We start from the raw sequence: 27913 nt of genomic DNA on the forward strand, positions 1-27913 counted from the left end.
CTACGGCTAATTTTCTGTCATGGTCATTTTGATAAATTTTTGTTATTTGGATGACATTTTGTCATGTACTATAATACACCTCTTCTGGTCTTCAGATATGTAGGCATGCTTTGCTAATATGGCAGGTTAACTTCCACATCACTGCAGGAAAGAAAATATCTCTTTAAAGTGATCACAGCTTTTTTTACGTGCTAGTGCAATGATGACCAAACTTTTTGAGTTATGGGTCAAATTACTCATGAGTCGTAGGTGGGTGGTCGAAAAATATATACTTTTGGTATATATAGAATTTACAAAATATGGAATATACAAGATGTAATACTGAGATAATGTAAAGAAACGCTGAGAATCGTGTTCAACATGAATTTCTATAAGGGGATTTATTTTGTTTGACGGTGATCATATTCAAAACGAGCAATGTATTGAATAAAAACAAAAAGAAAAAAAACCTTGAAACATTGTTTATATTTAATTCTATGTAAACAGTTAATACAATAGACCTAGTTTATTTTTTCATTTCCTATTTTTATTTAATTGCCTAATTTCATTTATTCAATTCCCTAAATGTATTCATTCTCTAATTTCACTGGATACAAAATTTAGTTTTCTTTCTTCCATTAGAACCAGCGATAAGCCTGGAACAACCTTCCTAAAAAACATTGTTAAATAATAAAAGTAGGCAATTCAGAACAAGAAACCTTCACACACTTTAATATATTCACTTATATTTAAAAGTTATAAAGCTACAATCAATGGCATTATTCAAATGTTTATTATTTAATCTTGGTTGCTTATTATTATAGAAATTTTTTAAAAATTGATTGGGAAATGAATGTTCCATATTTATCAGAACTTTTTTAATCCTTTTTTTTCTTGTTATTTTATCCTCTACGAAGTATGTAGGCTACAGTACATACTTTTTCTTTTGTGAGAAAGAAAGCATCAACTCATTTGTAGAATAAAGAAACAGATTCGAAATGCAAAATTTAATAATTTATTTTATTTTCGATATAAAAAATTTCATTGCTTCTTTTAAAATAAAAAAATATGTTGGTTTATCGTTAAAATTAAAAGAATACATTAATAAAAACAGACGTAATTATTGTGTATTAATTAAAAAACAGAACGTTAAATAGTATTTAGAGCGAACAACGATATTTTTCGAAAAACTTTCAAAACAGATACACTTCTTATTTCTAAAGATTAAAAGTTGAGTTCTAACTGAAGAATGAACTAAGAAGTAGGCAGAAACACCAGTTCCACCAATTAATATGATGCTAGTGGTACTCATTAAAAGTTAAAAATACTTCAACTTTTACTAGTTATTTATAGCTAGTTCAATCTGTCAAAACATATTAACTTAAAAATTATTCTTTAGAAGTTATTTCAATTAATAACTGGAAATAATAGTAAACATCGTTACCAATTATCATTTTATTTTTATTTTTGAATAGAGTATACGACTTTTCATTTGAATTTGTTCATTAATACTTATAAATTTAACTTAATTACAATCATTTGTGATTAATACATCTAATATTATTAATTAAATAACATATAAAATTTTACATTAGATCGGATAGTTATATAGTTGAATCCCGATTATCCGAGGTAATGTGTACCGAGTAAAGTATATAATAGTAATTTGTTAGTGTTATTTTATGAGTTTATTTATGTAATAAAATGGTTTAGGTAACGTTTAGTTATCGTATAAATTCAATTAAAAATAAAAATTTTTATTTATTTTTTTGCACTGGGTAAATTCTCGGAAACAATACAATTTTTTTAAATACTTCATTTCAAATACTTTTAAATACTGTTTCACTTAAAGGTTTAATAGAATCGATTTTATGTATGCGGATGATTTGAATATAATATAGTAATCTGTATTTCCATAGAAACAGGTAATTCTATATTATAATATTCAATAGTTCATCAGCTGTCAGTTATTGAATCTGAATATATGCTAAACTGTATGAAATTATGTATATATTTTAATATCTATTTAATTTTCATTAACATTTATATTGTAACTAAGCTAACAACGCCAAATATGTGAGTGTTTTTCTAGAAATTTTTAATTTATTTTAATTAGCAATCGATAAAAATGCTATCTAAAGATTATTTCTCATTATTTAAATCTTTAAAAATTTATATTTTTCTGAAATTGAACCATATGCTAAATAAACAATATATAACAATTAAAACCTTTATCCTCACAAATTAAACTGATTAAAATTTTATACGGTTAAGTTCTTACCATTAATCTATTTTCAAAAAGTTAATACTGCGTTATCCTAGGTAATTTTTAAATTAAGTCTGCATCTAATTTAGAAGCTTAATACAAAATCTAATCATCTTAAATAGCAGCATTAAAATAGCCTTATTTAGAGTAAAGAATATTAAATGGATATTAGGTATTGAAGGATTACTTTAGTTTCTAGCTTAATGACTATTTCAAACAAATATTATAGTACACTTTTATTAATTATTTTTTGCCATAATGAAGTATTCTCGTTAATATTTTTTTAACTTAAAAAGAATTTAATTGAATTGAATTTTTTTTTAAGTAGTCAATTTTTCTTTTCTGTAATTGTAATTATCTTATAATGATTCGTTTCTTATTTTTCTAAAATGTCTTAAACTTATTTTTATAAATATTGACTAGCTATAAACTTGGTTTATTTTAATATTACTTTTTGTTTTATAAAAAAAAACACAAAAATATAATTTAGTTATAATGTGAGTGAATATAATAATACTTATATTTGTGCTTATTAATTAATTTAATATATTTAAAAAGCTTTCATAGTTATAACTTAAAATTATTTTCGAATTAAATGAAAATTATTTCATTTCATAAGTTGATAAATCAATGTTTTGTCATTATGCTGATACTAATTTATTAAATTTCTTAATGTAAATATTTTTAAAATCATCTGCACTTATTCCGTAATGCATTCTATTAAAATAATATTAAGGAACATAAAGTAATTAATGACTATAAGAATCATACAAAGCATTTCTTTAATGTAATTGTTGTTTGGTCCCATTAAAATTTAGATGTTAACTAATTATATTTTAACTAATTTAGATTTAAATCTTTACTTATAAATCTATTTTCACTTCTTGATAAGTTTTAAAATAATATTTTAAAAGAAAGAAATGTTAATACTTCCTTAAACAGAGCAAATCGTCGAATATTTAAAATTATTTTAAAATATAACTGGAAATGGTGTATAAAGATTAAACTGTACTCAAATAAATTTCTATTTTTTTTTAATATAATTTATTACGAAACTTTATTGACTTTAATTAATCTGATATGTTCGTCATTTATGTTTAACGTATGTTTACAACACGTGTTGTTGATATTGTTGCAATTAATAAAAGTTTGACAGGTGCATAGATCATCTAACTTTACCATAATGATGTTAAATGTAATGAATATTGATGTATACATTATAATGTATATACTGCGCTTTTCGTTAAATTTAGAACAACCTAGTAGAATATAACGATTTTAATGTTTTACTTCTGTGGCATTTATTATTAAATAAAACAATTCTGAATTTAAAAAAGTAAACTTGTTTATATTTAGAAATAAAATTTAATTACCAATATTTACTGAAATTAGGTGTATTGCATTCTGAAATAAAAACTTGCAAACTTTATTTTTAAAAGAAAAAAAATATATAGAGTAAAATTATAAAAATATATATGAAAGTTTCCTGAAAAGTTCAGGTGTTAAGAGAGAAAATTTTTAATCTTGAATGGAAAGTTACTTTCTTATCTCCCAGATTTTCAATTTAACTGGCAAAGCAGACAAAAATTTTAATAATATCAACAGTATTTGAACTGGATCTTTTCTTAAACGAAACATAACATTACACAATACTTAGGAGAAAAGTTCTTTCTACTTTAACATATCTAATTTTGTTTACTTTCAACTTAGAATAACAAAAATTAGCTAAGAGAACAAATTAATCGCACTTGAATGTATATTTTTTCTTTTTATATTATTATTCAGCGTAAACTTTTGTTAAACTATCCATATATTTTAATATTTAACTTCTTCAACAAATTTAATAACTGGAAATTTCATAAAATTTTTCATAAATTTAATAATATCTACATGGAATACTTTTATTATTTTATAAAAGAGCATCTACTCAAATGAACAACTAATTTAATAAATAGCTAAATATAAGGATGATTTTTTGCTGATTCGGAATAAAAAAGAAAAATTAAAAAGGAAATAAATTATTAAATTCACGATTTCAATCTAAAGACTATTTAAAATTAAAGAAAATATGTTGAAGTTTGACATTAATACAGATTTTGCAAAAAGAAATTTCATATGCTTTGATGTAAATTTATTTTTAGTGATATATATATCATTAAAAATTGTCTAATAACATATCAGTAAATTTTTTTATATATTTTTGTAATTTATCTCAGATTTTTCTTTTTGATGCAGATCTAATATAATTTGAAAACTAAGGTAAATAGCCATATAAAATTATTTGAAAAATAAACTAACATTTCCATTAATTAATTTTTTAATTACATTTTTTTAATTTTAATTTCTTATATATCATATATAATTGATTATCATATATCATAGAATAAAACATATCATAATACACGACGTAGGAAACTTATGTAGTGTCTACAAACAATTGTTTTATTTAGTTATAAAACATTAATACTTTAAAAACAAATTTAATCATTTTATGCATGCTTTCATTGTTATGCTTTTTCTGAATTCGACACTGAATATATTATATATTTCATAAGAAAATTATAACTCATACATGTATGACATACAAATATTTATTGTATGGTGCATTTTATTTGATTATTGTCTGTTGTCAAATATCCACATTAATTTTTCTTATTTTTATGAAACAACCGAATAAATACTATTGTTATATTGATACACTCTCATTTATTAGTCTATTAAATTTGTATAGGCTATATCAGCACTAAATAAATACATTGTATTGAAAATTTAACGTCGTTACTTTTAACGAAAATTAAGGCAATTTCGAAAATTATAGAAATTTATCAATATTAAGTATTTATTGAATACTATAATGAATCATGATATATATAATGATTTATTTCTATAAGAAACGAAACATCTTATTGGTGAAGAGAATTTAGATAGAAAAGGGAAGAAGATGTGGTTTCGATTGAAATGATAAAAATTTGTTATTCAGATATAAAATCCAATTTTCGAAATACCTAGAAAATCTTTAACCTATAAGCATGTAGAATGTCAATTAAAACTCGAATCACGAGGCAGAAATGATTGACACTCGAAACTGAATCGCTTGGAGCAGGATATGGAAGATTTTTTGAAACATTCGAGAAATCGGATATTTCAAATACTGATTCTACTTTTCATTCGATACTTTTAAAAGTTTTAATATTAACAATTTATTTTTTCGAGGGGAAATCAATTCCTTTTTTTGAATGATTTAATTGCCAATAAAAATTAAAAATCATACATTGAATTCATTTAATCTTTAGTTAAAATGTTTTCTTAGAATAAAAGCTTTAACATCTGTAGAACTTCTAAAATCTGACATTTATCATCCAGTTTAATTTTATTGGAATGAACCATTTTTTGTAATATATTTTTTCTCGAATTCTGAATTTTTTTGTAGATTATAACATAACTTTCTTAATTTATTTTTTATTGCAGCTTTTAAAATAGACTAAAATTAATACTGTAGTAACATGAAATATAGAATCACTACAATATTTAAAATATATTTCGTTTGATTTTTGAATATTTTTGTATATTATTTCTAATTTGACAAGTAATTCAAAAATACTAATAAATTCTATTTCTAAAGTTTGCTAAATTGAAAATGATTTCGAATATATTTAACGTCTAATTTTTTATTATTCTTCAGACACCCGTTGTTTAGAAATAAATACTTGTGTTTTCATAAACTTCTAATTATGTTAGTTATCTGAATGTCCAGACTTATTAAAACAATTTGTTTCCTGCTTGGCATGTTCATTCTTCTCTTATATATCACGATAATTTTATTTGACTTATTATTTATATTCTAATTTCTCGTTAATTAGATGTAGAAAATATTCAATTGAATTTCATATAGAATACTTTCATTTAAAAGAATTGTTTCGAAAACTTTATTTTAAAAATTTATTTACATTTTAAATTGTTATAATGCAACTGTTTACATTTTTTGTATTACGTTGACAATCTACTGTACTTTTTAAAAAAATAATAAATAGCTTTATTTCTTTCTTTTTATATATTATTTTAGCCTTAGAATCAAAGAATGAACTATTTATTGATTTTTAAGTTTTGTATCGATATCGATCTGCACTAAACTGAGAAGTAAAAAACAGAAGGTGTTAAGTCTCAAAATTAAAAGAGTGCAATGTGAAAAAGATACTGTGGAATCGTTACTAAGAAAAGATATTAATGTTTTCTTTCTTTGTTCCAGTTTGTTTTAAGATCCTCTGTTGCTGTCGATATTGTTTTATCTAGAATTTTGTTTTGCTCTCTTGTATTTGCTCTTTCTTTAATCCCTTTACTTTGTAATGCAAATAATACCATTCTTTACTGATAAATTCCTACATTTTTGAATATTTTAAAACTTTTTAAAAAGTATTTTTAGTTTAATTTTTCAATATTTTTTCCTGGAAAATTTCGTGTAGGAAAATATTAAACTTTTTATTATTTTCTGATTTTTTAGAGTATGAATATTTTTCTTATTAAGTACAGTCACATGTTCGCGCAAAGCAAATTACTGCAATGGAAAATAGCTATAGGTCTTTCATAGGATACATATCATAATTAAAATTAAGATACACATTTGTGCAACAGAAATGATTTATTTCATTTTCTGTATGATTTATTGCTTAAATAGATTGATTAATTTTATAAATTTAGTTCCATAATTTGCGAATTTAATGGCGAAGTTGCCATTCAAAAATTTAAAAATAAATTAATTTTTGAATGACAACTTTATCGATATTAATATAAGCGCACAATTTTAAGATCAGAATTCATAACTCATGACTAAATTATAAAATTCGATGTTTATTTATTTTATTAGTTGAAGTTTTATTTCAATATAATTTACGTTTAAGTTAGCATTAATAAATTTAATTGGATTTTCGATACATTTCGTTTTATTTGCTGTTATTTCTGTATGAAATAAGTATCATTTCAAATTAACTGTTTCCTGAATTTTCTATAATTTTAATTTCGAGTGATAAGATATTGTTCTTCGAGCGAAATAGTCCTACATTTATTAAATTAGAGCTCACCTTTAGAATTCTTTCACAGCAACAGAATCCAATTAATGTTTCAATGACTTCAATTTCTCGTAGATCTGAACTAATAGATTCTATCAATTTCTGTTTATCTAAAGTGACAAAAATAACTCACAGAAATTCTCTCGTTGAATTGATCATTCGAACCTAATCGTTGAGCAAACAATTGAACAAACATCGATGTTGCTAGAGAGCAATTTACATTCTGGTTTAAAGTTTTTCTTTAAAATAAAACATATACATTTAATAAAAATATATACAAACATGTAATGGAGATTTTAGTTCAGGAAAAGATACAGAAAGAGACTAGAGATTCGGATTGAAAAACTCAAAACTTTTCCCCTAGGCACTTATATTTTCTATAAATTCTTTTAGCTAATCAATGTATAAAGAAAATATATTTTTAAAATGTACTGAATTTTTCTCTTTTGATAACACAAAACTTTATTTCAACAGAATATTATTTTAATAGAAATTACAAAGGAAAAAAATCGAATATGTTAAATGATGCAATTCTAATCTTTCAAAGAATATGCAATATTATGAAAGTTCTCTAATTAATTATGACTTTAAAATTGTTAATTAAGCAAATATATATAAAAATGAGAGATTTTTTTTATAATTAATTAATATGATTAAAAGTACCGCTTTAATTAAATAAATTTTGTAGAAAAGATATTTTTTACATTATTTTTAATATTGTCTCCTGTAGAAATAATTGTTTTCACTTAAAACTACGTAAACGATTATAGACAATATTAGTTTAGTTAAAACAATTGCAAAATCGATTAAATTAATGTGCGAAAGATAAAAAAAATAAAATAAAATACCAATGTTAGCTGTCTTAGGAAAAATTATCGATTTTTTTCTATACCAGAATAATATTCTTTCTACTCGAATACATTGTAGGTGCCCTAAATTTATGAGACAAAAATTAATTTAAGTGTATATAGAAATGTTATCATAATAAATTAATTTCTTAATCAAAATATAATCGATAATACTCTTTCAAGATCTCTGCTATTAATTTAACATTTAAAATAACCCATTTAATGTTAAATAAAACAATTTTAAACTTACACTAAAATTCGACACTGAAGATAGGCCAAATTAATTTTTTTTAGTGATTTCTATGTAAGGAACATTACACGTCAAGAAAAGGGAGGAGGTTTAATATCGAATTTTCATTTCCTTTGCATATTACTGAAGTTTAAGAATGTAAGTAGCTTCATCTATTAAAGTACTTGGAGTACATTGAAATGGGGAGGCGATTGTCGATACTTAATCCTGATGTCGGATGAAAACGACGATAAGGTGGGACGAACGGAAGCACTCGGAGGAATCGATCTTTCGTCTACTTCCTGTGTACTCCCAACTTATGGTCTTGTTCCACACGCCTTTCCACGTGTCGATATTTTTGTGTAATCTTACAGTCAAAGAATTTTCTACTAGTAATTTTACATTTAAGAGCATTAATAAAATGTACAAACAACGAAATTGTAACAATTAAGTAACTAATACGTGAAAAAATTTAATTATATATTTATTTAGAATATTTAATACAGTGTTTAAATAATCGTAGATGTGTTTAATCTCGTATAGTACAAAGATTCTTAAATTTAATAAAAGCAACTCAATAAATTTTGACTCAAAAATGTTAAAGTATTCCGTAATTATTTCTCGTTAAAATTAAAGACTTAGGTGCACTTCTATTTACAACGGATGAGCTAACTTATATTATAATATGAAAATTTATAAAATTAAGAGTTTTAATTTCGGTAGATACGTTCTAAAACTTTTAAATATATATAATATTTGAGTTTAAAAATTACATTTATTGCATAAATGTTATATAATTACTATGAATTTCTTTACGCGTCATAAAATTTCATTTAATTTCTTTGATACAACATTAATTTAAATACAAACTATGTTTATTATTCATTTAAATTAACTTTAGATTTTCTTTCATAATGATTAAAAATAAAATAAAGTTTTTATCTTATCTTTTAACAAAAAATTCTGAATACAAATGTAAAAAATATAGGCTTAGTGATATTTTTTGAAAAATTAATTTTAATAACTTCGATTAAATGTTTTTGGAATTTAATAATACAGTGGTTGTATTTATCTGAATAAAACATTTTAAAATAAATTAGATTTTCTGAGATAATTTATTAATTTCAGTTAAAATTGCATGATTTCATTTTAATTGGAGTTATTTCCATATTTTATTTAATTATTATTTTTTCATTTGTGACGTAAAAAGTTTTATTATATTATTTTCGTTACTGTTTTATTTTAAGGAATACTTCTAAACATTTTGAATTTACTTCATATAAATAGTCATACTAAATATAACTCTTTATGTATATTTCTTATTTATCAAGATATATTTTGTAAAGTAAGCAAAATAAAAAGAGATTTCAGAACAAATATAAAAGCACGAATCTTGTAACTATAGATAAGTGAAAAATTGACAAAGAACATTTTTATTTATTCTAAATTTTCTTTTATAAGTCAAAGTATTTTTACTTCACATGATACATTGATGAATGAAAATATTTAAAAATTGTAATAGGGTTGACCTATTAATTTTCTTTATGGCCCATAATAACAAAAATTTTCACATTTACAAAAGAACTCTTGAAAATGTTTGATATATACGATAAAACTTAAGTTTATTTTTATTTTTTATTTAAATTCTAACAAAAAGATATCACTTGTTTAGTATGCTTAACTTCATACCGGTTGTTCGTAACAGTTCAAATATGCAAATATATACGATTTATTTTATTTTCTAATTTCATCGAATACTGTAAGCTTTACTATTCACACAATACAGTATAACGCTACGCTTTTATTAATTTTAATATTCATGATTAAAATATAATTGTGTATTTTCGCTTAATTTTTGATTGTCTTAAAGTTTCATATTTTATAAACAAATAAAATTTTTTTCAAGTATATAAAAGTAATAGAATTTGTTTATATCCTAGTAATATAAACATATATCATTTATAGACAATAACTTTTACTTTTATTGTAAAATAAAAATGTTTTTTTTTATTAGTAAGTAATAAAAAAAACGTATTTTTTGTATAAAAATTTCAATTATCATCTACTTTTTAATCAAAATTTTATAAATTAAATCAGAGCAAATCGTCGAATAAAATTTTATGATATATAAAAGATGTTTTAAATTGATATTTAGTTTTTACATAAAGCTATTGCAGCAGCTCTGTTCAAAGTCATTAAGGTGTAGATATATTTATAACTATATTTATATATTATTTATGTAATATTGGTAGTCTAAATTAAATATTCTACGAGAAAGTTAAAATTATAATTGTTTTAAATAAAAAGTTATACGTTTCTATAAATATATACCGTACGTCAGAAATATAGATAAATTTTTTTACTTTTATTTTTTCATGTGATTCGTGTAATTCTAGTTATATTTTATTAAAGAAAACTTCTTTTATAAATAACTTCTACACGACTGCATTCGTTATCGATAATAATTTCGTAAGTATCTATTTGATATAAAACATTTTTTTTTCCACAAAACTTTTGCAATATGTGACTTATATTTCATTTAGAAATGAAATTGCTGAAGATACTTTTTATAGTCTAAACTATCGAAGACATAAATACTAATTTTTTCCTCTCTTATCCGTATCGATTCTATATTAAAACGAAAAGGATTTTGAAAATTTCCTTAAGAATGAAAAAAATACTAAAATATTTTCAGCTAGATTTTTTAGAGGACAAATTTAATATTAACACTTCATAAATTACTTTTTTTTGTCGATTCTAAATAAGATAACTTATTACATTTTTGATTGGTTTCAAATGTCATTTATTCCGATTTAAGTATTAAATATTATTTATTTGTGTAAACAAGATTTTCGATTTTAGTTTATATTTTTAAATTTTGAATTTATATTACTAAAAATTTCGTTGATAAGGAATTAAGAAATCGAATTTCAACGTATTTTTCAGCTTTTGAAAATCTTCATTATATCGCTGTTAAGCAGGAACGATTTAGGATTTTATTATTTAATGAATTAAACTTAAAATAGGCATTAAAATAAAATTGTTTCAGTTTATTTTAATAGGGCAATCTGTTTTTTTCTATTAAATATTGTTTATAATAGATTATTTATGCAGTGTTATTATCGTCATATTATTTTTTAATATAAAATAAGTTTATATATTAATATAAATAAATAAATTTGCATATACAGTACATTGAATTGTTAATTGAATAAATAAACAAAATTTTAATTTAATTAAGTATTAATGTAAGTAATAACATAAAATTAACACTAACATTTATTTTAAAATATGGCCATTACGATTGTTTATCTCTGTAATTTTTATTGTTTTTTTTTTACACAGTGCCATCTATTGCTATAAAACATAAACTTTAGTTTAATCTTTAAGTAAAATATACAAATTTCAAAAATATTTATATATAATAACAAGTTTTTAAAGCACATATTCGAAAGTTTTAAATATTAAAGAATTATTTCACGGATAAACTCTGTTTGAAAGTTTTCAGACTTTCTTTTTTTAAATAAAAAAAACGGGGGAGGAATTTATTCAAGATGAGAAGTTTCAAATATAAAGTTTTCTGAGATATTATTTATTTTTATGCTTCTGGATCGTAGACACCGTTAAATAATGCAAGAGAATATTTTTTATTTTAAATTTTCAATAAATCTTTCTTATATTTGATATAAATATTGTCAGTGAAAGAGAAGACTGGAAAAGTGCTATATATTGCGTTACTAGAAACTTTGCGTGAATGGTCCATCAAATATTGGCAAACCATTTTTTTAAAGTAAGAAATAAAACAAAGGTTAAAAAGAGTTTGGGGAAATCTTTGTTGAAAAACATTACGAAAAGAAACATAGAACGCAAGAATGGAATTTCTACTTGGAGAAATGGAAAGATCAACTAGCAGTAGACAGATGCGAAAAGTTTGGTTACTCTCAAATGTCGTTTGCTTTTGCAGAAATAACTAAACCAGCCCATATCGAGTTATATAATATTGAACTTTAAAGAAAATGTGGAAAAAGCAGTCACGGGATTTTATTGAGGAAAATGCTTTCAATCATAGGATACTTTTAAACTAAATCGAAACTTTTTATGGTATTTAAATTAGAAAATAAACTACATAAACTTGTATAGAAAACAAAAGTAAATAATTAAATTTGGTACAAAAAAATTAATCAAATTCTAAATAATAGTAGATTATGTATAATAAATTATAAATGCTTTGATTATATGAGAAAGTGCGCAGGTGTTTTATTGCAGATATTTATTATGTATGAAGAAAAATAGTTTATATTTAGTTCAACTCTTATTATTTGTTATCGATATGTGTTAAATATTCATTATTAATATCTGGAGGGCTTAAAATATATAACATGACAGAATTTTATTTGATTTTAATACAATTCTATACACCTTAACTGTGATTCATAACTAGTGATTCGTACAGCACACATATATACAGTATATTTAAGATATAAACGATCTAATTTTAGTAATCGTTCTAATTAAAAGAACAATTTTTATTTGAATACTTAAAAAATTCTACTTTATATTTCAAGTAGGAACTTGTTTAAAATTCAATAAAGGCGCGCTATTTTCTTTTGGATTGATTTTAATATTTCTTCAGCTCTATGATTTCTAGAAAGATAAAAATAAAATATTTTCATTTATCTATCGCATAATAATGATCATTCCAGTAAAGTTGCCATTTCCTTAGTAAACGACTTCGTTCCAATCACAAAAGTCTGTATTTTATGGGATTCAATCAAAAGCTTCAAACTTCACCATCAGATGTTATGGCCTATTTGCATATGAATGTGAAAGCATAAAAAAATGCTCGTGTCAAATTATATGAACAATGTTATTGATCATTATGCAACTTCAACTTGTGCAATTTAGAAAACAATTTTTAACCAAATCACTGGAAAAAAATTGTATTATATTCGTTTATTGGAAAAACTTACGAAGAAATCCGGCCATCATCTCTCTTTAACAATAAAAATAAAAAAAATGACGGATTGAAAAAAATTAAAATACTACAACGTATATTTTATTATCTGTATGTTTAGGAGTAGAAAATCAATGTTTTTATCTTTACCACATTATCTTTTTTTTCTTTAGTTAATGGACTGGTTAGTTTTGCAAAGGATGCCTATTCAAGATGTTATTCTCACAAGAATTGCTTTATGCTTCTGTGATTTTCTATGTAATTTAGGAATTATAGTAATTAATGTTAACAGAGAATGAAAATCGTTAGAACTAGAAGCAATTTGTATGAATAAGGTGATATTAGTCACGCTGCGATGAATTAATGAACGATTCGAGAATTCTATTCATACTTTGTATTGAATATTGTTTTTAAAATGTATCCATATGTTATAAATAATGATTAAACTTGTGATGATTGAAATATAATTTATAATAATGAATATGACAGAAAATGATAAAATATTTATGAGTGATAGCATTTCTATTATTTTCAGAATAATTTCACTTTCAAACAGATCTTTTAAGTTAAATACTCTATTGAACTCTGTTCTAGACATTTCTGACAGATTGCTGCCATTTTTACTTATAAAAAAGTTGAAATATTTTTAAATCGGTCGATTGACATAGACGGCTGACATGCCTGTTTAAAACTTCAGTTAGATCTCTGATTTTCTGATATATTTGCTGTCATTATCATGACATGCTTCTAAGAATGATGCCTAGTTTATTTCGTATTATAAAAAATTACAAATTTTTCAACGAATATCGATAATATAAAAGTTAAAAATACATAAATTAAGATTTATTTTATTTTTAATTTAAAATAAAAAATACAATTAAATTATTTAAAACTGAAATATTATTACAAAATTTTTAAATTACTATGTGTGTTTATTGTTTCAATAATACAAAATACGTCTAAGATTTTTAAGTTTTCTTATCATATTTGAATGATAGTATTAAAATATTTTATCAAATATATCACTGTCTATTTATTTTATAAGTTATATTACGACCTATAAAGTACTTATAGAATCATAGTCTATAAACACTTGAACAAATTTTCCCTGAAGAATTTTTTTAGTGTTGACACAACATTACATCAATAACTATTTTAGATCAATCGTAAAAATCTTCAATCATTTCATATTATCTAAGAAATTTATTTTTCAGCCATTTCTATTTAGTCTTGAATTCAATGATAACATTTCACTATCAATATAATTTTCTAATATATTTTCCTGTCATTCATCGATATATTAGTTAAAGAATCTCTATAAATATCATTAAAATAAAAATTCCATTTTTTAAATTAAAAATATTTAATTAATTATGTAATATAATTAAGAAATAAATTTTTCTTTAAATGTAATGTTTATTATATAAAAATTTATAATATTTTGATTTTATTTTCTAAAATAATATTTGCTTTTATATATAACTCTATTGTCATCTTTGAACAAAAAATGTCAAGAATAAATAATGGCGTGTAGTATATTTTGAAATATAAATAAAGTACTATACATCGAATTTTTCAGCCTAAGTGTAATCTCTGAAAATGGATGGCGAGAGTTCGCGTGATGTCTTATATTACATTTTCCAAAAAAGTTTCGATATTATAGGAGACTATATATACTCTCAACCAATATTAGATTCGTCGTGTACAAGCACGCAATATGCTACTGAAGAAGAAGAGTTTCCATATAACAACAAAAATATCCTCTCTTAACAGTTTTCTTATTATAAAAATAATAATAATAAAACGTTTTTATTAGCTGATTTATCTGATTAAAACTTGATTTAATTTTGCAATTGATTCAAAGTCTTAATAAAAGTATTCATTATAATTATTGGTTTCTACAAATTATAACTTTAAGATGTGCATTGATTTATCAAATTAAACTTTAAAAAATATTTTTTTATCCAGATATAAAATTTTAGGAAAATTTATAATGTAGGAAACATTGATTTATTACAAAATTAATTCTTTATTTTCCTTTTTTTTTAAATGTTTTTTATGAATTTGATGGATAATGTTTTATTTTTCATCTGATATATTCTTCTTTAATACATATAGGCCTAGATATAAACTGTATTTTGTTTTGATAAATTTTATATAAATAATAAAGGAAACTTCAACCTGATCGTTTGAGATTTTTTTAAAATATATAATTATAACTACACGTCCTTAAAGTTATAATTATGACGTATGAATATGTACTGTATCATGCAATAATCCATGGTTATGATAATTAATTTTACGATACTTAAACAGAATATATTACATAAGAGGATTTATGCTTTACATTTATTATCATCATTTATGTAAGGCTTCTTTATTATTAATAAACATATTATTATGGTATTTATTATTTATGGTACATGAATTTATTATTTGTTATCTTTAAAGCTGTATTTAGAATATATTATTCAAAAATATAAATATTAACTTCTGTGACTGAATATCAAAATCAAAGTGAGATACGTAGATTTTTTTACTAGTTTTTATTTGTGGATAGATCCTGTTATCGTTAGTTTTTTTACGTTGTTACTGTTTTTCTACTTTCCATCAATGGCTTGAAAACATCGATTTATGGAGGGAAATCGCGTGACTTTTCTCACATATTATTCCAATAGAAAACGTACAGCATTCAGAAATTCCTACGTTCGACAGTTACAATTCAATAGTTTGTTGTAATACGTTAAAAACCACTTTCTACGTGACTAGGAACTGTAATCAAATCGATAAAATGGGGGAAGTAAAATAACGTCGTAAATACACTGTATATGCATACATATGTACTGTACACTATCTGAAAAAAACTGTTTGATAAAGTTTTACTAACGTTAAATTTTTATATTCTAAAAATTTAATTTATTTGCAATATCATTTACACGGTTTAAATATATAATAAATTTTCTTTCAAAAATGTATTCTTTAGAGTAAAAATTTTGAAAAACTATAGAATAAATTATAACAATTATATTTTCTTTGCTAATTATATTTACTTTATATTACCTGTAAATTATTACACAGATATAGTAAATATATTCTATCGAATAATATTTTATGAAATATTCATAAGTATCTGTCGCGTAGTTAAAGTATTTAAGCAATAAAGTCCATTAGAAACATTATCTAGTTCATTAAGATAGTTATAAACTGATTCCATTTAGATAATTGTCTGCAGAATAGTTAACTAGAAGCAACATGAGCAAACTTCTCGATTAAACTTTCATTACAGACATTCGAGAGTTATCCGGTGGTTTGTGAAAGCGTCACCTGACTACTATAACTTTCGAATATCTTCAGTATTTTTCCGATTTGTAATTAGTGTATCGGGCTGTTACTCGCACCAAACACGCCATTCTGTCAATCTGTGTTTACTACAAACATGCAAATATTTCAGTAAGAATTAGATTGACTAGAAATCGCGTGACAGCCAACTAATTGTTCAATTTTGTTTTTGTTTCTAAGTTTATTTTTGTAAAAATAAAGCTATTTTGCGCTAATTAGTGAAATCTGTCGTTAATTTTCAACTAAATTATATATTTAATGTTGATATTACTATTTATTTTATTGATAAACTATTAATTGTTCAACATACAAACAATTACAGAATGTGCAAAAGTAAGTATAAAATGGAACATTAACAATGAATATTTAATAATCGATTGAAATAAATTTACAATATGTAAATTCAAAACCATAAGAAACGGACTTATATAAACTTTATAAGTGATTTTTTTTCCTTTCGGCTTAAGTTATGACTCCAGTCAGAGGTTCTGCACATATATAAAATTTACGACTCTGAAATTTATGCAAGAATTCTAAACATGTAAAACAACTTAAAATACATAAAAAGTTTCGACAAACTTGAAAAATTAATTTATTTTAAAATATATTTTTAGTATTTTTATATATTCTATATAACTACAAAATATTTTTGGTGATTTTTAGTAGTTTTATGCATGGTTTTACTTTATTATTGATTTCTAAAATTTGAAGACAACGTCAATAAAAATTTCTTTCTAGAAACTATTTAAAATTTGAATATTTAGTTGAAGGGAATATTTACAAATTTTAAATTGAATAAAATTCAAAATTATTATTAACTTTATTTTATATTACATTTATTACATATTAAAAATTCATACTTTTTTAATTTAAGTATTGAACATTGAATACATTATAATGAAGCAGTTGATTTAAATGGAATAAAATAATTTTTAATTGTAATGTTTAAAAAAGTTTTTAAAGCCATCTATTATTTTTAATTTGTATTATTAACACAACTAAGCTTTTTAATTAATGTAACAATAAATTTTAAAACTTTAAACAAACTTTAATTAAAAGATATTTGAAAAATGAGGCAAAAAAAAATCTATTTTCATTTGAAAGATCAGAATTAATAATTATTTTTAATGATATAGCTAGCTAAAAATCATGTGAAATTTTAAGAAATTATTTCTCAAATACTTTTAAATTTATTTTTTCAAATCAGTAATTAAAAATCATTAAATTCGATTTATACAACTGTCTCGTGATTTATAAAGTCGTCTGAAAAATATTTTTAATTTTTAATAAAATTTTACTTTAATTATGTAGACAAAAGACTATTTTAAATTATATTAAAAATAGTCGTTAAAATAAAAGTTTTAATACGATTTCTTCGCAAAGACATAACTTTATTCAATTTTTAGCTTTAAGTCTAACAGCAGTTTTTTTAATGTTTCTAAAAAACGAAACAAATATTCTGCTTGGCGTTAAAGCTTTTAGCGAATTGTAACATAAAAATAATAAATTAAATTAATTTATTTTTAATATATAATTTTTGATAAAATTATTTTGATTTTTATTTCAAAAGTTACTTTTTTTAATCATTAAGATGAGTGAAAACATAACTTTTTAAAAAAGGGAATAAGGGAAATATAGCCTTTTTTCTGATTCAGAGAGATTTTGAAGTAAGTACTTTACAGTTTATGGGAGAATAAAGATTACCGAACGTAAACAAAAAATTTTTCTAATTAATTTAATACATTACACGATTTTTAGCCATTTGTATTTACTGCTAATTCATTTAATACAAAAAATTGTTTTTAATCATTAATTAGCATTTTAAAAAATTTTAGAGCTAAAGATAAATTTTTAAAAATTATTTGAAATATATTTTCCTTTTAAATTATTTTTGTAATTAGTAGAGGAAAAATTTTTATATAAAATAAAATACACAGATTATATATATATATATATATATATACATGTTACAGTCGAAACCCGTTTTTAGTTAGAACGTGTTTTAACTAGTTGAAACTAGTTTATACTGGATGTCTTTGTTAAAACCCGTTTTGTCTAGTTAAAACTAGTTTTAACTCAAAATTCATTTTTGACTAGCAGTAAATTCTAGTTTTAACTAGACAAAACGGGTTCTAACAAAGACGTCCAGTTTCAACTAGTTAAAACGTATCCTAACTAAAAACTGGTTTTGACTGTAACATATAGAGTGATTCGGAGTAAGATGGTAAGCGGAGGAAGATGCCTACTTTTTTATATTTTCAAACGGTGACGTCAGATATTGCCATGTGTTTGTATGATGAATCGTTGGGCCAATATTGAGTGCGGAAAGCTGCAGTTGGCTACCGTTACCTCATTTTCTACATCTGAGAAGAATAAAAGCAAGATAAGAACGAAGTTTTTGTTGTGAAATGTTTCTAGAATCATTTTAAAACTCAAAGTTAAAATAGAATTTATTAAAAATTGCGAAAAACAATTAATGTGTGATGTAGTTAAGGTTCTAAGTTTCCATTGTGAGCTACCGCCGATCCCGATCAGACACGCTACAACACGTGACTCCACTAGGCACCTTACCCTGACAAATGTGAAAGATGCCACATTTTTCTTGGGTTAACATGCCTATTTTTTGTTAATTGAATTCCAATATGCCTATTTGTAATAAATTTTTGTTTTTTCGTTTTATTGCAGGATATGCACAGAAATTATATAGGCGCTTCTCAAAAAGGTTTTTGGACTAAAAAAAGCTTTCAGCTAGCTATAGAGCATGTTAGAACGGGCGGAAACTTAACAATACTTATACTGTGCTGTTATACTTACTATGAAGTACTTTGTACTACATATGCAATAAATAAAATTTGGTTAAGATATTCGAAAATTAATTTTATGCAATTATATTTGTTATCTTACCCTAATGGCATTTGGTATCACACCCGGATAATAGGAATGAGATGCCTAAAATGCCAGACAGTAAAAAAGTTGTCATTGCAAACACAATATACAATTATTTTTCATATACTCCAAAGTTTTATTTGAAAAACATGCTCAAGAATATGATATTTTCGTTAGAGGCCTCCAAATTATCGCTATAATTTCTTTCATAAGCAAAATGTTAGGCATCTTCCCCGAATCACTATACATAACTATTTATTTCTCCAAAACATATTTATGTAGCTAAAATTAGTTTTAACTAATGTTAAAAGTTAAAACTAGTTTTATCTAAAATCAAAACATGTACAGCAGTAAATTAACTAGAGAAAACCCGTTTTGTCAAGTTAATTTACTGCTGTACATGTTAGTTAAAACTGGAATTTACTGCTAGTCAAAAATGAATTTGAGTTAAAACTAGTTTTAACTAGACAAAACGGGTTTTAACAAAGACATCCAGTATAAACTAGTTTCAACTAGTTAAAACGCGTTCTAACTAAAAACGGCTTTTGACTGTAAAATATGATATATATAAATTCCCTGTGTATTTACAAAAAGCAAATGACTTAAATTTAATCTGGAAAGTATTTCATGTAAACGTATATATAATATATTTGCTATCAATGATAACAAATAATTGTAACTTTTATATTTATCAAGTAGTGGAATCGAAATATTTCAAAAACTAAGTTAATTAAGTTAATATTATATTATTTCACTCTTTCAGTTTTTAAGACTGTATTTTCATTTTACATATTGTTTGATATATTATCTATGCAGTTTTTAAATTATAAAACTATAAATTGCAAAATATTTTAAATTTTTGACATAAGTTTCTATTCAATTTTTATAAACTCTAAGATTTATTTTATATTCAATATTTTTTATTTTTATTATATAAAATTGTATAATTAGAAATATGGTAAACTGTTCATTATTTCACTTGAAAAATTTGATTAAACAGCAAATTGTAAAATTTTTATAAGCAGTAAAAATGTATATTATAAAAATATTTGTTATATTTTTATTCATATATAAAAATTATATTATTAGTTAAAGTGAATTTTTCTTATTTAAAAATCAATTAATTTAAGTTTCTTCATTAAAGTGGATAAAATTATAAACTTTATAAAAATTTTATTTGTTTCTTAAAATCACATAATTTCATGCAAGAATGAGTTTTATTATTACAAACAAGTAAAAGTTTTCGCTAACATTAAACGTTATAAATGTTATTGTCATATATATCATAATTTAAGCAAATTAAATCAGTAATTTTGAGGCATCTAATATTACATATATTTTCTCAAGGTAATTTATCATTTTTCCTTTCACATTAAAAATTTGTTTATTAAACTTGAAGTAAATAAAATAAAATTTTAATAGATATATTTAAAATGATCACACTTTATATAATATCATTATAAATGTTTTGTTATTTAACAATAAATTTTAAAATACTGCATCAAAGATCCACTCTTTCTAATCCTTCAAAACATTGCTTGTAGAATAATACAGTGTTAGAGATTGTTACATCTTTATTCTAAAGAAAACTCTTCTTAGTTGTCAGAAGATAATAGACACTTTTGAGTGCATTAGTTTAGAACAGTTTTGCTGAATTCATACCAACCAAATAACACTTCTTTTCCCAGTGGAAAACAGAATGGGTAGAACTGAACGGGCTAAGCTGTCAATGGTTGACTTTGTGTTTACTTCAATAGGATCATTCATCTTATTTTTCTCCTCTTTTGTTACAGATTGAGGAAGAAATAATGCAGCTAGATATATCAGAAAGCAACTGCACTTACAGTGTGTGTATAAATTACCTTTAAATTACATAACTTATAAATCTCTCTAAAAGTAAATGCCATGTTGAGTAAGGATAGGCACTTTTATAACTTCTCTATTAAAAATGCGAATTTATATGCATGTAAGTGTTGGAATTTTCTTTCATAAAATAAAATACTTTAAATTTTTTTAGAAATATAATTAATAATTGAATTTAAATTAAAATTTAAAAATTATGAGTTTATAATAAAAACTGAAATTATAACATCTTTTGTCAAACTTTAATTATTGACAAAATATTATAACGCCAAATTCCAATTCGATTTAATATTTTTTTACATTTAATCTATTTAAAAAAAGCCAGATTCCTCAAGGCTTATTAGTGAGTTAGTGATTTGATAAACCAATTAATTCATTTTCAAAAGTTTTAGGCTCAAATATTTGAAATAAAATTTGAATTAGATAGTGCTATATTTGCTTTAAAATATATTGAAAGTTATAATAATTTTATATGAATTGAATATTTATATAGTAATTGAATAAGGATATCTATTTGTTTAATTTTATAGTAGGCTGAACATATATTTGATATTTGAAATTTATGCAAATACGTTTAAATAAAATATGTGGTAAATATTTCATCAGTTAATTATATTTAAATATTAAAGCCGACGATGCTGAAATTTCAATTTATATATTTATAATTATCGTGTTAAATGCATTGCTAAGTCAATTCATATTAATAAATTTATTATTAAATGATAGTTCACAATTGTAATAAGAATTGTAAGCCTGCAGGAACATTGCTAATTTGTGTATAATATCATATTTCATTGATTTGAATCTATTTTAGGCCTATTACATTGTTAATAGAATTCTGCCTAGTAATTTATTCCATGCACATATATAAAAACATAAAACGAGTTTTTCCTCCTTTACTTATTTTCTTTCGAATGTTTATTCTATAATATATGATTTTGCTCTTCACGAAGTTATTGAAAATAAATGGGAAAATGAAGTATATTATTACTTTGATTAGATGTAATATAGTAACCGATATTTTCTATATGATAAAAGCCAGGCTATTTTAAGCACTTTAGAGACACTCCGGCCTCTAAAGTGCTTAAAATATTAGTAATAAGCAGTGAGATAAGTCTCTAAGAAAGCAATGCCCGACTATAGCTTGATATATCCATATGTTAATGCAGCCCTAGATAAAAGTCGGCCAGACCAAACGGTGAGATGCTAGTCTACCACCAGAGAGAAAGGATTCGAAACCAATTCAGACTCCTATAATTTATTATGGGTAGTATGGATTAGGACGTCTTTCCCTAACCCACATTCTAGCTTATCAGCCCATTACTGATGGAATCGCCCATAATGAATGTAATTGTGGCCGGTATATAGCGTAAATGTGCTAGTGTCTCGCATTAACTTATCAATCAACCTATCAGATAAGATAACTTTGTTGGATAGAGAATAAGTTTAAAAGTTAGTTTGTACGTTACCGAACTTTAACGCGTTTTTTATCTGATTGAAAGACTGTTCTTATCGATTGTATAGTGAAAAAGTAGAAACAATTTTATTAAGAATCGCATCGCAAATGAATTACACGACGAAAATAGTAACGAATGATCTCTGTCTTATACTTGGTATGCAGACTGTGCACAATTTGCTTGGAAAGTTGTCTCAATGGTTAATAACAACTTTTATCTCGAAGTTGGTCGTTGTTCGTCTCAAGAAGCTGGTCATTTCGAGTACGATAAGCTCTTTGAGACGAATCGTTACTTTTGATAATAAACTAAACAAACAATATTCTATTGGATAGAATTGTTTTGAGTTGTTCGAATTCTTTGTGTGAATTATCGAATATAACAAACAATGAGTAACTGCAAAAAGATATTTATTAGAATGAGGGGTAATTTTAAAAGTAGATATTAAATAAGCTACACAGCAATAATCAAATATGCATGCAACAGTTTGGTTTAATTTTCCGTTACGATAAGTAGGCTAACTGTTTTTGCTGTAATGTAATGATTTTGTTTTTAATGATTAAGGATAATGAATAACTTTAAAATTAAAAAAAAGTGTATTTTTATTAATAGATATTGTAATATAATCATTTCATGTAACTTCTTCTTTTAATCAAATCATAAGTATGAAGTTTGCAAATTATAATTGTCTTTAGAAATTTTGTAAGCCAAAAATATCTTGAGAAAATACCTCGTTAAATTATCATAATGTATTAAATTGTCTTTGTATAAATATTTTATATTCATATGTAATAAACTTAAATAAACCATGATAGGCTTTTAGAGCGCAAAAAAATGAAAGAAAAACAATTTTTAGAAGAATATTTCTTTTTTATATTTGTTATTTTGATAAATAAATAACTTTGTTGTTTTCGATTTTCCTCTAGTGAAAAGAGAGATTTGATGTTTATATATACTGAACAACTTTCAAATCATTCACGAATCATTTCACACAGATCTTTCAAAAAAGAAAAGAAAAATCGAACTCATTTGTAGTCGAATACCTTTTGTATGAACGATTTCCGATAAAGATTTTCTAAGAGTAACCACAACAGATAAAGGGAGAAAGAAATGAAGTTAAGAAACTTGTTTTCGAAAATAGTTTTTCTCCTTTCCACTTACAAAGTTTAGTTGTGAAACTTGAATTATTTGTTGAATAGTTCATACAATTTTTATAAATAAAAAAACGCCATGTTTATATTTAAACAATCTGTAATATCTGAATCGTTTGCGTGTTATTTAAAAGATTCTTATTATTTCTGGAAAAAATTTAATAATTTAATTATAATACAAAAACTAAATCAACGAATTAATCAATAAACAATATACTGATTTCTTTCTTTTTTAAAATTATTTTTATAATATAAAAAGGTTACAATATCAAATTAATTAGAAATTAAATTATATTAAGTCTATTTTAATTATTTTAACTGAAAATATTAAATTGTCACTATTATAATAACAAATAAAGTAACTTCATCAACTACTAATTAACTATAGCAAACATTAATCTATTGCAAACACAAATTCACAATGAATTTTAATTAAGATATAGATTTAGACAATAGAAACCTATGGAGTTTCAACGTAAGTAAACACGAAATATAATTAAACGTATACACAAAAATAGCGTTATATTGAAATATCTCAAATAAAAATTTCCCATATTAATAACATTTTTAATGAAAGTATATCGTTATATTACAGGAAGTTATGGAGTAAGCGGAATAGAGGTATTCATTAAACTTGCTCAGGATGCTGGAATCTGCATTGCAACAACGGATTCTGTTCTCAGTAATGCAGAAGACAAAGCTTTTGATGCGATTATACGGAATTTGCAAAAATATCCAAATGCTCGTGTTGTGATATGCTTTTGTGAAGGGATGACCGTCAAAGGTATTTTGCGTGCAGCCAAACGGCTAAATGCAAGTGGACAATTTCTATTTATTGGAAGGTGAATAGATCATTCATTTCTTTATAAATATATTAAATTTATGTTATTAACTTTTTTTGAACTATTAAACAAAAATATTTTTTAATTAATAAAAGTTTTACTTGTCCAGTTTAATCGAATTTTATATCTATATCAAATTTTCAAATCTGTTACTCATTATATAAGTTATCCAGATTGTTTTTCATATTTAAATAAAATAAATGATTTATTTTTTAATTTTACACTTAATTTTAATTATTAATACGTTTTCATACATTATTTTACGATTATTCAATCATTCATATTTCTATATGATTCGTTAGTTTAATTTATTATTCTTCTTATCAAACTCTTCGTACGCAGTTTAAATATTAAATTTTAATAAAAGTATTGGTTATTTTCATCAAATTAAATTATTTTCTAATTTAATTTATTTTTAAAAATTTTTATTTAATTTTAATTTTACATTTCGAATATTTTTGTATCTATAATTATATGGTTTTTTTTCAAATAGCGAAAGGGAAATTATTTACCTTTAACGAAATGAAATAAGTTTACTTAAGAAAGATAAAAATTGGATTTTCTGCACTCGGTGGAAAATTTAATTTAATTTATTAGATACTTTCAATCATCGCATATTTAATTTTAAATAGATTCTGTGAAGATTATCATAGAGTAGTTTAATTAAAGATTTCCTTTGCAGCATTAATATGGAATAAATTAATTATATCTTTTGAATGTAGTTGGATTAATGTAAATGAACAACAGTTTACTTCGGATATAAATTTATTATTTAACAAATTTCTGAAATATAGGTCTACAGGTGTTCGGATAGTGTAATTAACATTTCTTTTTTTCTAAAGAATTGATTAATATTTGTTCATAATAGAACACGTTTTGTAATTTTTTCAGATTACGACGTAGTATTGTAATAATATTTTAAAATCAAATAAATTTCGCAAATGTTATAAATTATAAAATACAGTAGTTGTCGGTATTCCGCTTTTATATTAACGAGAATATATTTTTATAAATAATAAAGCAATAAGTAAAGTATATATTATTATATTTCAAAACGTACAGAAGTCAGGAAAATCAATCAATGCTGACTCATTTACATTAATTTAATGAAGAGTAAAAAGTAGTTTTTTGTAATATCAGTAAGATTATATTTTATGACTTAGTTTCTCAAATTATCGAAGTTACATTTTTCGTTCTTATTTTTCTCTTATCTGCGGTCAAATGTCACAAAGTAAGCACATATAGCATCATTACTTTAGATCCTTAACGATGTTATTCCTCTGTGGAAAAAGAAGATTGGAAAATTGACCAACATTCTGTTTCACTTTGTTCGAAGAAATTAAATGACAACTGACTTTTTTACTTCTTCTTAAATTAATAAAAATACTTCTGTCTTCTATTATATATAATGTAACGTTATTAATATTGAATGATAAAGAACTCCGACTGGATGAAATGACGTTTTATTAGCTCTTATATTTTAAATTTATTTCTAAAAAAATAAATATAACATTGTATTGTTTATCAATTATCTTTTTAAGGTTTTATACAGTATAATTTTTGAAGTATGATATTCCTAATTATAAGACGATATAAAAGCATTAATATTTATATCTTCTAAATTAAAATTTTCCTTTGATTTACGTTATATTTCAGTATATAATAAATATTTTCTTTCTATCTTAATATTACAGTGATGGTTGGTCAGATAGGGGAGATGTTGTGGCAAACATTGAAGAAGTAGCTGTTGGAGGTATATCTGTAAGGATATATTCACCTTATGTGAGTGAGTTTGATTCGTACTATTTCAATTTGACACCGTACAATAACAATCGAAATCCTTGGTTTAAAGAATTTTGGGAGCATCGTTTTAACTGTTCATTGCCAGATAGAAAGCACAAATCAAAATATAATCGAACATGTACAGGTAATCTAGTTTTAATACAAAATTTCTAGATTGATATCGATCTAAATTGATATTTTTAAATAATAAAATTAATTTTAGCGTATATTTTAAATGGAATATATTATAATATAAAGATCCTTTAAATTTGATAAATCTTCAGCAGTTTAAGTTACTTTAAATCAATATTTATAAAATGAAATGTAGTTTGAAATCCTATTTCTGTTTCGAAGAAAAGTTTCAATTTTTTTCCTATTTCAGTTTTACATATGGTTTTTCTTTCATATTTTGTAATTTTCCGTTAGAAATATGGAAAATATATATATATGTTATGGCTAGTTTTACAGAATGTAAACTGCATGTCATAACCTTCAAGAAACATTCAGCAAACACTTTATGACATGAACACCTCTATATTTAGAATCAAAACAGTCTATGATAGCAAACGAAGTCCATCAATCATAAATTCCTATTTTGACCCGATCAAAGAACATTTTTCGAGAGACCATAAGAATATACTAGCTAAACTGTGGAAACTGGGGCACATCAATATCTATAAATGTCTTGTCGAACTTAACCGGTAGCGCTCACTGTGATTGATGGTAAAAGAGCAATAATGTACATTGATAGGTCTCATTTCAGCTTCCTAGTGTGCTCCAACCACAAAAGACTCTTGCAATTTGATCTAGCATAGTAAAAATATTGAAATATCCTTCAAGGATAAAATATCTTTAATAAATGACTAAGCTAAATGGTTTAGAACTTTCAATATTTTTACTTGTATTTTTTATTATTTTTTAAAAAAGTATTAATTTTATCGTATAATCATAATTTAATATTATTTATTAAAAATAAACAATTTCACGTAAAATCTCGAAATTTTTATTTTTTATAAATTGTTTTATTTCATATATTTCGCAAATTTATCAGACAAAATATTATTAAATTGATTCATAAAATAATTAGTTTAATTTAAACCTTTTAAAGTAAATAACTTATGATAACTTTCGACTTTCTGTTATACCAATATTTACTTTCATACCATGATAATTTAGAAAATATAAAATTTATTACATATAAACTTCAAACAATCTAATTCAATTAATAAAATATCACATACAGTACAGTAATTTGTA

At 23.4% G+C, this 27913-nt stretch overlaps 1 protein-coding gene across 6 annotated transcripts in view; it reads left to right on the top strand.

The window, feature by feature from the left end:
- LOC136974839 (metabotropic glutamate receptor 1-like) overlaps positions 1-27913 on the top strand; it is a 106913-nt gene that overhangs the window by 64855 nt on the left and 14145 nt on the right. For all 6 annotated transcript variants that reach the window (XM_067269796.1, XM_067269802.1, XM_067269799.1 and 3 more), the window contains exons 3-4: positions 24628-24874; positions 26569-26801. In XM_067269796.1, the coding sequence (XP_067125897.1) occupies positions 24628-24874; positions 26569-26801 (480 nt within the window). The remainder of the gene's footprint in view (positions 1-24627; positions 24875-26568; positions 26802-27913) is intronic.

This window comes from Centruroides vittatus, unplaced genomic scaffold (genome assembly GCF_030686945.1).
Source record: "Centruroides vittatus isolate TY-2023 unplaced genomic scaffold, ASM3068694v2 contig_357, whole genome shotgun sequence".
Classification (NCBI taxonomy): domain Eukaryota; kingdom Metazoa; phylum Arthropoda; class Arachnida; order Scorpiones; family Buthidae; genus Centruroides; species Centruroides vittatus.